This window comes from Oncorhynchus mykiss, chromosome 32, assembly GCF_013265735.2.
Source record: "Oncorhynchus mykiss isolate Arlee chromosome 32, USDA_OmykA_1.1, whole genome shotgun sequence".
Taxonomy (NCBI): domain Eukaryota; kingdom Metazoa; phylum Chordata; class Actinopteri; order Salmoniformes; family Salmonidae; genus Oncorhynchus; species Oncorhynchus mykiss.
Genome location: NC_050572.1, coordinates 36,970,987 through 36,984,132, shown reverse-complemented (window position 1 = coordinate 36,984,132; position 13,146 = coordinate 36,970,987). Strand labels below are relative to the sequence as shown.

Sequence of the window (13,146 nt, the reverse complement as noted above, 5' to 3'; positions counted from 1 at the left end):
GGAGACTTGTTGAGGACTGAAGACACAACTTGGGGTTGAGTGGAGTGCTATGACAAGGCAGTGTCTCCAAAATGGTGGAAAATTGATACAGTGTTGGGGTTGGAGTAACTATTTCCTAATGGGTCACGTCATGGCAGGTAACTTGGTTGAATTTAGAGAGTGGTTCAAAAGAAATGTCAAAAGATTAGCTATACTATTTGTGGTAAAGGCAGATAGCTATACTATTTGTCACCAAGCAGTCCTCCCACACAGGCACACACACACACACACTAGGGATAGGCATTTGAAATGATTTTACTATTCAGTTGTTGTGATTTCCTTTTTGTCAAAACTTTTTTTTAATAAAAAATTGCTCGACTGTCTCAACCAATCAGAATGACGCAAATGCACATGGCTGAGGTAAACAGAGGACAGTGTGATTTCTCCGGGAATTTGTAAGCAACAGCAAAAGAGAAGTCTGATTTTTGCCATGATAGAAGTGATTGTTACAAAAAAGGTGTTTTGCATTGATCAGTTTCAGGTCTAGTGGAACCGCCTGTTATTGCCGTTTAAAGTAGGGAAAATAGCATACCGATATCAGAACAGCCTGGAGGGCCAAATGCGCAGCAGTAGCTCAACTCAACGTTTCATAAACTACATTCAAGTTTGCTTTGTTAAATTAAGAATTTCAAATGTCATGGTATATCCTTGTAGGTAAAAGTGTCACAAGGATCATTTCATTTTAGACAAAGCTTTTTCACTGAACACTCACTGAAGTAATCAAATACTAACGTCTGTTCGATATTCGATTAACCGTGCCCATCCCTAACACACACACACACACACACACACACACACACACACACACACCTCTCTCGGACTCAACCCCAGCAAAGGTAAGAGGGCTTCTATTTCAATTTCCTTTCCTCTACAGTCTCTAGACCATCTGTGATTGGAACACGGCCAGACAACAAAACAAAGCTTCCTTTTTACTTCATCTCCTGTATTCACTTATATTTGGCCAACTGACTGACAAAAATGACTTAAGGCACTTCTGCCTCTTCAGTTGCACTATATCGATTGGATTTAAAATTCCCCTCCCACTCTCCAGTTGGTCTCCCCTGTAGCTTGTTGGCTGGCGGTGTTAGGTCTGCCCTCTCACTGTCCACCCCTCTATACCATTAACGCAAACCTGCCTGGATGAGGCCTCCTTCTCACCCAAATATTAGATATTGTTGAAAAAGGCAACCCCATACAAAAAAAAAAAACAGGTACAGATGCTGTAAAAGACCGTATGTATTCAAGTCAACATATTCATAAATCTATGGATACAAACCTACAGTGCGCACACACACGGACCAAGCGTTAGATTAATGGGCAGGGGGAGTGCGGATCTCAGTGTGCGGCTGCAGGCAGATTAATCTACAGCTATGGCCTGGCACAGTCAACCACTGCTTTGATGAATGGGGGCTTAGAGTGCACATGTACACACACACCCCTGCGGGACCTGTCCCTTTTTACGTGTGAACCAAAAGCCATGCTAATTACTGCTCTGTGGGTAACAGGGGCACAAAAGCAGAAAATGAACCTCACTTTCTCTCCATCTCACAACTCTCTCCAAACGACTAGTCAGTGAACGTACATGGGATCTACAGAAAGAGCTGGGCTGGCTGTGAACTGCAGATAGTTCTCAGGTAAAACCTTCAGACACAGCTGTGTGTGTGTGTGTGTGTGTGGGGGGGGGGGGGGGGGGGGGGGGTATAGACTACTGAATGTCTCTGGTTACCCTCCACATGTGCAATAAGTCACAACATGCAGCAAACACATCCTTATCAATAGACCATTCTATAACAGGGGTCTCAAATTGGTGGACTGCGAGCCAGATCCGGCCCACAAGCCCATTTAATGTGGCCCACAGTTGTCTAAATAAATGTGAGAGTTAACATTCACAACTTACTGTGTATATCATCCTTTACTAGTGCTTGGCTTACTGGCACACATTACAAATACATGGGTGACCATGATGTGACTCTCTCAGTAACCTAGGCACGATATTGTAAAGTGCTGCTCCCAAATGGCAATGAGATGGGCTATGCGCTGAGATGAGTTCCAATGGGTTCCAAATTAGATGCTAATGCTATTTCTGACTGGAGCAAATAGGGGCATCATTCTCAAGGGGATGCAGCCCTCATCCTTAATGAAGCAAAGCACAGTAGCAGAGGGATAATCAGCAGCACAATCACACTGCAACCTCAGCAGGATGCTAATTCAGAGTCACTGCCCATCTACAGTATCCGATTACTAATCATTGTTTATTAACTAGCACAGAGACGTGAGGAAGAATGTCATATATAGCATTTCCATTGTGAAAGGATCAACATGATCATACAATTAGGTGGCTCTCCAGATGCAATCTGATCACTTACTATACGTTTGTTCCTTTGTGTCGGCCTATCGCTCGCAATGCTTTTCTCACCATCATTGAGGATGGGTCTAGTAATGGAGCCAGAGGAGATGGCTGCCGTTTAATCAATTGTGCTATTGTGTGTTTTGTTCGAGTTATTTAACTTATTTTGTACATAATGTGTCTGCCACTGTCTCTTATGACCGAAAAGAGCTTCTGGATATCAGAAAAGCGATTAATCACCTCGTACTGGACAAAGATTTCTTCTTTAAAAGAGTCGGACGCAAAGGATTTACTTCAGACACCCGACAAGGCCAAAATCCCCGCCATTCGCATGAAGAACAGACATCGGGGAAGTAGGTTGGGGTGCCTTGTAAGGATCTGACAACGAGTGGGTAATCCGTCTCTACCATCAGTCCTATCAGCCAACGTGCAATCATTGGATAATAAAATGGATGACCTCCGACCAAGACTATCCTACCAACGGGACATTAAAAATATATTAAAGTTATGTTTCACAGAGTCGTGAACGACGACATGGATAACATGTAGCATGTAGCTGGCTAGGTTCAGTCCATCAGCAAGATCAAAGCTGCCTCCGGTAAGACAAAGGGTGGCGGTCTGTGTCTATTTGTAAATTACAGCTGGTGCACAAAATCTAATATTAAGGAAGTCTAGAGGTTTTGCTCACCTGAGGTAGAGTATCTCACGATAGGTTGTAGACTACACTATTTACCAAGCTGTCTATATACCACAGCAGACCGATGCTGGCACTTTTACCCCTTTTTCGCCCCAATTTTGTGGTATCCAATTGGTAGTTTCAGTCTTGTCTCGTCGCTGAAACTCCCGTACGGACTCGGAGAGGCCAAGGTCAAGAGCCGTGTGTCCTCCGAAACACAACCCAGACAGTTGTGCACCGGGGCCTCCCACTCTTTCTATTCTGGTTAGAGACAGTTTGCACTGTTCTTTGAAGGGAATAGTACACTGCGTTGTACGAGATCTTCAGTTTATTGGAAATTTCTCACATGGACTAGCTTTCATTTCTCAGAAAAATAGACCATTTTGGCCATTTTGAGCCTGTAATCGAACCCACAAATGCTGATGCTCCAGATACTCAACTCGCCTACAGGCCAGTTTTATTGCTTCTTTAAAATCAGCACAACCATTTTCAGCTGTGCTAACATAATCGCAAAAGGGTTTTCTAATGATCAATTATCCTTTTAAAATGATAAAACTTGGATTAGCTAACACAACATGCCATTGGAACACAGGAGTGATGGTTGCTGATAAATAGGCTTCTGTACGCCTATGTAGATATTTCCTTCCCTCTGCGGACAAACTCATCCTAAACCATCTCAATTGGGTTGAGGTTGGGTGATTGTGGAGGCCAGGTTATGGAATTTCCATTTCCGGGCAGCCGCACACAAGCCTAAGATCACCATGCACAATGCAAAGTGTCAGCTTGAGTAGTGTAAAGCTTTCCGTTATTGGACACCGGAACAGTAGAAACGCGTTCTCTGGAGTGATGAATCACGCTTCACCATCTGTCAGTCTGACGTACGAATCTGCGTTTGGTGCCAAAAGAACGCTTCCGGTTTTTCATAGTTCGGGTTAGGTCCCTTAGTTCTAGTGAAGGGAAATCTTAACGCTACAGCATACAATTACCTTCTAGACGATTCTGTGCTTCCAACTTTTAGTTCAGGAGAAGGCCCGTTCCTGTTTCAGCATGACAATGCCCCTGTGCACAACGCAAGGTCCATAGAGAAATGGTTTGTCGAGATCGGTGTGGAAGAACTTGACTGGCCTGCAGAGCACTGACCTCAACCCACATTTGCGATGAATTGGAACGCCGACTGCGAGCCAGGCTTAATAGTCCAACATTTTTTTACAAATTATTCAGGGCCCGACCTCACTATTGCTTGTGGCTGAATGGTAGAAAGTCCCCACAGCAATGTTCCAACAGTTAGTGGAAAGCCTTCCTAGAAGAGTGGAGGCTGTTATAGCACTTGGTGATACATCAAACAACATTTAGTACTACAATAAAATACTGCTATCCTTCTTACAGTATGCTCTTGCAGAGGTGAACCTTTAAATAGAACCAACACTGGTGCAGGCTACACCATTTCCCTACAGTTACGTTACACAACATTTTGCTGGATGCTTTCATTTTGACTGCAATCCAAAGACCGTCTAACACCAAGGGTCCGTCCAAAACGGCACTCTATTCCATATATAAATATATATATATAGAAATTGTGCAATACAGTGCCATTTGGGATACAGATCAACAGTCTCGTATCTACAGCTGCATCTCTTGGTCTGTCTGAAGTGGAGGCCATTGGATCACCATGTTCTAATTCAGTCAAGCCACTGCTCCATGACAGGGGTGTGTGATTCAATAGTCGTCAACCCTTTAATCTTCCCCTTTCTTCTTCTGATTACATGCCAGTGCACCTCTTTACTGATTACACATACGGTATCAGTCGAATGTGTACATAACTCATTTACCACACCACGCTCTTTGCTCGCCGCCACGACTTAGTCTTTGTAATTACACAAGATTAGGTACTAATATCTAATTATGCCTTAATATGCTTTAATGCAATTTTAACGACAGCTCCGTTAAAGTCAAATTCGGAGGCTATCTTGTGGTTGCATCAAAAGGGGGGAAAATCGAGGCAATCGAGGCTGGAGGCGGTCAGATGGGGAAAACACTGATTTTGACTGTTGCTCGACGACAATGGTAGGGGATGGCAACTGGCGGCTGCATATTGAAGTCATTCAAAGAAGTGGAAATATAGCACTGCTGCAAAGCCCATGGATGGAAAATGCATTGTACTGTCAGAGCTAGGGCATAAAATGGGGGATGTGTAAGAGTTATGGTTTGGATACGCTGCCGTGTATTGATTTGATACTTCCGAGAGGAGGAACAGTGGGCCAAGACCAATGAAATTGAGTCGTATTGACGTCCTACAAGAGGCTTAGGTTTTCTACTAGTAGTACTACTCTGTTACTATAGTTACCATTGCAGAGGAAGTCCTATCAAAACAGAGGGCCTTCACCTAATCAGACCAGAAACAAACACCACACAACATGATTTTCAATTTCCAACTCAATTTCCTAGCCCCAGCCAGAGTGTGACAATGCATCGACTCAACCAATCTTGGTTTACAAAACAAAAATTTAAAAATTAAGTGTTGATCCCATGTTTCATGAGCTGAAATAAATCCTAGAAATGTTTCATACTCACAAAAAAACACATTTTGTGCACACATTTCTTTACATCCCTGTTAGTTTGCACAGTTCTGTGAAGGGAGTCGTACACAGCGTTATACGAGATCTTCAGTTTCTTGCCAATTTCTCACATGGACTAGCTTTCATTTCTCAGAACAAGAATAGACTGACGAGTTTCAGAAGAAAGGTCTGTTTCTGGCCATTTTGAGTCTTTAATCGAACACAAAAATACTGACGCTCCAGATACTCAACTAGTCAAAAGAAGGTTTTCTTGCTGCTTTAAAAATCACCCAACAGTTTTCAGCTGTGCTAGCATAATTGCAAAAGGGTTTTCTAACTATCAATTAGCTTTTTAAATTATAAACTTGGATTGGCTAGCACAACGTGCCATTGGAACACAGGAGTGACGGTTGCTGATAATGGGCCTCTGTACGTCTGTAGATATTCCATTAAAAATCTGCCGTTTCCAGCTACAATAGTCATTTACAACATTAACAATGTCTACACTGTACATCAATTTGATGTTATTTTAAAACGGACAGAAAAACGAAATTTCTGACGTGAACGCAAACTTTTGAATGGTAGTGTGTGATATTCACTGCTCAAAAAAATAAAGGGAACACTTCAACACAAGTCAATCACACTTCTGTGAAATCAAACTGTCCACTTAGGAAGCAACACTGATTGACAATACACTTCACATGCTGTTGTGCAAATGGAATAGACAACAAGTGGAAATTATAGGCAATTAGCAAGACACCCCAATAAAAGGAGTGGTTCTGCAGGTGGTGACCACAGACCACTTCTCAGTTCCTGTGCTTCCCGGCTGATGTTTTGGTCACACTTGAATGCTGGCGGTGCTTTCACTCTAGTGGTAGCAAGAGACGGAGTCTACAATCCAGCTCATCCAGGAAGGCACAGCAATGCGAGCTGTGGCAAGGTTTGCTATGTCTGTCAGCGTAGTGTCCAGAGCATGGAGGAGCTACCAGGAGACAGGCCAGTACATCAGGAGACGTGGAGGAGGCCGTAGGAGGGCAACAACCCAGCAGCAGGACCGCTACCACCGCCTTTGTGCAAGGAGGAGCACTGCCAGAGCCCTGCAAAATGACCTCCAGCAGGCCACAAATGTGCATGTGTCTGCTCAAACGGTCAGAAACAGACGACTCCATGAGGGTGGTATGAGGGCCCGACGTCCACAGGTGGGGTTGTGCTTACAGCCCAACACCGTGCAGGACGTTTGGCATTTGCCAGAGAACACCAAGATTGGCAAATTCGCCACTGGCGCCCTGTGCTCTTCACAGATGAAAGCAGGTTCACACTGAGCACATGTGACAGACGTGACAGTCTGGAGACGCCGTGGAGAACGTTCTGCTGCCTGCAACATCCTCCAGCATGACCGGTTTGGCGGTGGGTCAGTCATGGTGTGGGGTGGCATTTCTTTGGGGGGCCGCACAGCCCTTCATGTGCTCGCCAGAGGTAGCCTGATTGCCATTAAGTACCGAGATGAGATCCTCAGACCCCTTGTGAGACCATATGCTGGTGCGGTTGGCCCTGGGTTCCTCCTAATGCAAGACAATGCTAGACCTCATGTGGCTGGAGTGTGTCAGCAGTTCCTGCAAGAGGAAGGCATTGATGCTATGGACTGGCCTGCCCGTTCCCCAGACCTGAATGCAATTGAGCACATCTGGGACATCATGTCTCGCTCCATCCACCAACGCGACATGGCACCACAGACTGTCCAGGAGTTGGCGGATGCTTTAGTCCAGGTCTGGGAGGAGATCCCTCTGGAGACCATCCACCACCTCATCAGGAGCATGCCCAGGCGTTGTAGGGAGGTCAAACACACTACTGAGCCTCATTTTGACTTGTTTTAAGGACATTACATCAAAGTTGGATCAGCCTGTAGTGTGGTTTTCTACTTTAATTTTGAGTGTGACTCCAAATCCAGACATCCATGGGTTGATAAATTTGATTTCCATTGATAATTTGTGTGATTTTATTGTCAGCACATTCAACTATGTAAAGAAAAAAGTATTTCATAAGAATATTTCATTCATTCAGATCTAGGATGTGTTATTTTAGTGTTCCCTTTATTTTTTTGAGCAGTATATATATGTATTATATAAATAACACACACCTATTCAACTTGTTTGTTTACACAGTTGTTCTCGAGCACAATACTACATTCATCATGATTTGAGTCCTCTTGTTGATTCTAATTGAGTGGAAAAAGATGCGCATGATATTTCCAAGAGATTGATTGGGCTGCAAATTGCATTGTGTGCCCGCTTGTTTTAATTGGATTCTGTTCATTAATGCTGGATGGGATGATGAGCGAAATTACTAGCGTGTTTTGTGCATATCGTTATCGCTAATTGATCCTGAGACAACAACACCTCACAACTGCAGGTAATTACACTAATTGTGAGACAACATCTGAGTCACTGTTTGTTCCATTATCGGCGGGCTAATGAGGAAATGCATAATTTACAGACAACGTGCTAAGATTATCTAATATCTTATATCGAAGGTTATCGTCAAAGAAGTTTGAAGTCAGCCAAACTCGTGGTAATGGTCTCATGAGGAAAATGAAACGGATGACAAAGGGCCCTTAATTCTTTACACAGAGCATCATTTGAGATTTTATTTGTTTACGTACAGTGCATTCGGAAAGTATTCAGACCCCTTCACTCTTCCACATTGTTACGTTACAGCCTTATTCTAAAATTGATCAAATAAAAATTCTCAACCTACACACAATGCCCCATAATGACAAGGCAAAAACTGGTTAAGGAATATTTGCCAATTTATAAAAACTGAAATATATACATAATTATTCAGACCGTTTGCTATGAGACTCGAAATTGAACTCAGGGGCATCCTGTTTCCATTGATCATCCTTGGAGAGGTTTCTACAACTTGATTGGAGGAGTCCACCTGTGGTAAATTCAATTGATTGGACATAATTTGGAAAGGCACACACCTGTCTATATAATATCCCACAGTTGACAGTGAAGGTCCGCGTAAAAACCAAGCCATGAGGTCAAAGGAACTGTCCGTAGAGCTCCGAGACAGGATTATGTCGAGGCACAGATCTGGGGAAGGGTACCAAAAAATGTCTGCAGCATTGAAGGTCCTCAAGAACACAGTGGCCTACAGCATTCTTAAATGGAAGAAGTTTGGAACCACCAAGACTCTTCCAAGAGCCTGGCCAAACTGAGCAATTGGGGGAGAAGAGCCTTGGTCAAGGAGGTGACCAACATCCCAATGGTTACTCAGAGCTCCAGAGTTCCTCTGTGGAGATGGAGAACCTTCCAGAAGGACAACCATCTCTGCAGCACCACCAATCAGGCCTTTATGGTAGTGTGGCCAGACGGAAGGCACTCCTCCAAGTAAAAAGGCACATGACACCCCGCTTTGGAGTTTGCCAAAAGGCACCTAAAGACTCTCAGACCATGAGAAACAAGATTCTCTGGTCTGATGAAACCAATATTGAACTCTTTGGCCTGAATGCCAAGCCTCACATTTGGAGGTAACCTGGCCCTATCCCTATGGTGAAGCATGGTGGTGGCAGCATCATGCTGTGGGGATGTTTTTCAGCGGCAGGAACTGAGAAACTAGTCAGGATCGAGGGAAAGATAAACAGAGCATAGTACTGAAAGATCCTTGATGAAAACATGCTCAGGACCTCAGACTGGGATGAAGGGTCACCTTCCAACAGGACAACAACCCTAAGCACACAGCCAAGACAACGCAGGAGTGGCTTCGGGACAAGTCTCTGAATGTCCTTGTGTGGCCCAGCCAGAGCCCGGACTTGAACCCGATCACTTATCTCTGGAGAGGCCTGAAAATAACTGTGCAGTGAAACTACCCACCCAACCTGACAGAGCTTGAGAGGATCTGCAGAGAAGAATGAGAGAAACTCCCCAAATACAGGTGTGCCAAGCTTGTAGTGTCATACCCAAGAAGACCCGAGGCTGTATTCGCTGCCAAAGGTACTTCAACAAAGTAGAGTAAAGGGTCCAAATACTTAGTTTATTTTTTATAAATTAGCAAACATTTCTAAAAAACGTTTTTTGCTTTGTCATTATGGGGTATATTGTGTAGATTGATGAGGGAAAAATTTTTTTTAAATCAATTTTAGAATACGGCTGTAAAGTACCAAAATGTGGGAGAAGTCAAGGGGTCTGAATACTTTGTATGCACTGTACATGTTACTGACATGGGATTATCACTGAATGTAGCTAGATCCTATTACCGTTAATAGAAAAAGTAGCCTCATCCACATCTTTATGGAATGCCGCTGCAGTGTGCTCTGGTTCAGAACAAAGCCCCAGCCATCTCCGTTTCCTTGTGGCGTAAGTGCATCATGGATGAAGTGCTCAATTTCGCCAGTCACGGCGAGTCGAGAGGGCGTCAGTACCTCACAAATAAACAAACATTGTCATGTAAATCAGTCGTGTGCCGAGAGGTTGAGTGCGTGGCAATTAGCCGTCTCGCCATTATGCGGCAGGTGGGTTGTTAGCGGGTGGGCGGGTGTGACCTTGCCGAGGGGCTCGTTGGAGGAGGGTATGATTGACATGACGGGAACTGCGACAGCAGATATTCGGGCTTTGGCTGGCGCACCTGTGATGTCATGCTGCTTGAAGGAGTCACTGTAGATCTGGTGCTGCTTGGGGCAGTGCTTCTTCAGCCACTTGCACACGTCCTGCTGGGTCCACAGGACCACTGGCTTGGACAGCTTTACATTCCCCGGCTGCATGGAGGGGAAAGACAACAGATGACTTAAGTCCAATATTGATGGCACATACAGTATGCATTAATACACTATACCAGTAACACACGAGACTACCTATACAGTGCATACACAAACAATACCAACCAATACTTATCTGCAAGGGCCATTTGTTTCATCCTCATGGATGATCAGCATGTCAGTAATAGACAGCAGTACACAAGAGTAGCTAGCCTATGAACTATGTATGCCTAGGGTTAGGAATTACAGTCCATGCCAATGATATAGCAATGTCTACGGATATGGTCATGAGCAGATAACGTATGTTACACAAGCAGCACTAAATGGAATCATGGTATAGTACTATTTAAAATCGGACCAAAGAGGACATACTGTAGTTAATTTGATCCGACAACAACATGCAGCCAGGTGGATAGTTATGTTGCCTAATCCCACAGGCATTCAGTCTGCGTCCCGCTGAACAACCCGCCACTGTAGCTAAAGTGCTGGCGTCGCTTCCTTTTGATTGAGGGGCTACTAAAATTACAGAGCCACCCCCTTCCTCCCATCTCCCTCCCACTCCAGTTAGCGGCGGCTCGCTGTGCGGCACAGCGATAAAACATGCCTCCATCTAGGCTAGCATAACAACACAGTACCCACAGCATTGCCCTGTCTGTCTATACCTGACTGACTAGAGAGAGACAGGGAAGCGAGACAGATATAGAGAGAGCACCACCGGGGAAGACCGTAATTCTCCACGTGCCAAGCATAGTTAGAGTACAGACAGACGACCGACATGACTGCTTTGGCAGGCCACAGAGACGCTGAATCTGCAGGTAAGGAAGCGAGCGATAGGAGACCTCCGCTGAGGGGCAACAAAATCCCACGTTAACCATTAAATACAGCTCAGCACTAATTAACTCTGACTGGCAGCCTGGGGCGTATGATAGAGTACAGTGCAGGAAGGGGAAGGAGCTAGTGTCGTTCTGGATGGCTTATCCAGAAACACTACCATGATGAGCCAGTAAGGAGGAATGGAGAGCGAGAGAGCGAGACGGGGCATATGTACACACACACACACACACACGTGTATGTACACACAAGTATGGTGTGCGTGTGACAGAGAGGGTTAAAGAGAAGGGACAAGGCTGGAAGGAGGATCGATAGATGACAGGAGAGAGGGATTAAGTCAGAGGCTTTGCTCACTACTGCTCAGGGGCGAGTGTATGTAATGTGAACTGCCCATGGTGAGCTTGGTGGGAACTGCAACAGTTCCTGAGTCAATATGACATCGTACTGTAATGTAGCACAGAGCAGTGTTTCTGGGACTATAACATTGTGTGAGGCTATGCCCGCCAGCCATGGAACGTAAGAGAGAAAGAAAGAGAGCGAGAGAGAGAGAGGAAATAGAAAGAGGAAAGGAAAAGTCCAAATAAATGCGCTTGAGACCGAGCCAATTAGAGACTTGAGTGACAGCGCTGGTGTGCGACGCGAGAAAAAGCTAGCTTCATTTCTAAGTGAGAATATGCCTGTGTGCACACGCTCGCAAACACAACACAGTCAATCTGTCCTTGGCATATTTAAAAACACAATATGCATTTCAGGTGTTTCTCATGTTACCTTAGCAACAGAGCAAGGACAACTTCAAAAACAAAACAAATAAGAGAATTTCAACCCACAAAGCCAAAGTTGAAACATACAGTACACCCACAGCAACACACAGACTACTACCAGGTGTAATGAGTAGGATACTAAAAGCCTTACAGGTGGTTAATAAATGACTTACATTCATTTAAAGTAATACCATTATTACAATAATGTAAAGGCATTTCAGGGGTTCTCGTAGTGTTGGCATAGCTCCACTACCATGTGTAGCCTAGTAAGTACACTAAACTGCCCTACTAAGCAAAGGAGCAGCAACCGTGCATTTGGTCAAAAATGAGTATACTTTTTTTATACTCAACTACATGCTTTATCATGTCGACATATATCCTGACTCCATTGTGTTGCATAGAAAATGTGTGCGAGTGTGTGTGTGTGTGGGGGGGGGGGTCATGTTTGCACTAACTGCCATCACGAACTTCAGTTACTGTCAATTACCTTGGTTTCACTGAGCTTTAGGCTGCAGTGTCTACAGTTTACCTTGGTATTATGCATCTTTGCTGATACAAGAAGCAAACTATATGACACTGACAGCCACAAATAAATACATTAACAAGTTTGTGTAAAAAAATATTTTTTTAAATCAGCATGGAAACCAGTGGTTGTATCAAGCAAGAAGGCAGTACCTGCCGTCTAGTCAGAGGTCAGGGTCAATATTAATACAATTAAAATAACCTCATAGTATGACAACAGATCTCCAATGATTGTGCTTACAATTCATTTGGCTGGACAATAAAGTAATTTCTCAGTTTCACTCTATAAGCAGTTACTGCTCTTTTCCTTGGTAGGGCAGTAAACAGCTCTGGCATTCTCAAACATACAGCGCCACCTAGCGAATAAATGACCACACCGCATCATTCCATTGATACAGTACACAATTATTTCCTCAGTGATGAGGGAATAACGATTAGCGTCACGCTGACCGAATAAGTGTGTATTTGAGACATTGAGCCCGTCTCGTTCCCTCCCTATCCCCTCCGTAGCTCAATGACCTAGTTCGGCATTGCGGCATTGGGCCCATAGTTTCTCTCTCCCCGAAAGCTCAAAGGCGCAGAAAAGTCGCTAATTATTCAATTTCATTGCGGGGATAAATCAGGCTAGGCTGTCTCTATATGTGGACGGTAGGCCGTGC

At 44.3% G+C, this 13,146-nt stretch overlaps 1 protein-coding gene across 3 annotated transcripts in view; it reads right to left on the bottom strand.

Moving 5' to 3' along the window:
• Positions 1 to 13,146, bottom strand: part of LOC110488401 (sterile alpha motif domain-containing protein 12-like) — a 130,036-nt gene that overhangs the window by 84,971 nt on the left and 31,919 nt on the right. For all 3 annotated transcript variants that reach the window (XM_036971040.1, XM_036971038.1, XM_036971039.1), the window contains exon 4: positions 10,244 to 10,373. In XM_036971040.1, the coding sequence (XP_036826935.1) occupies positions 10,244 to 10,373 (130 nt within the window). The remainder of the gene's footprint in view (positions 1 to 10,243; positions 10,374 to 13,146) is intronic.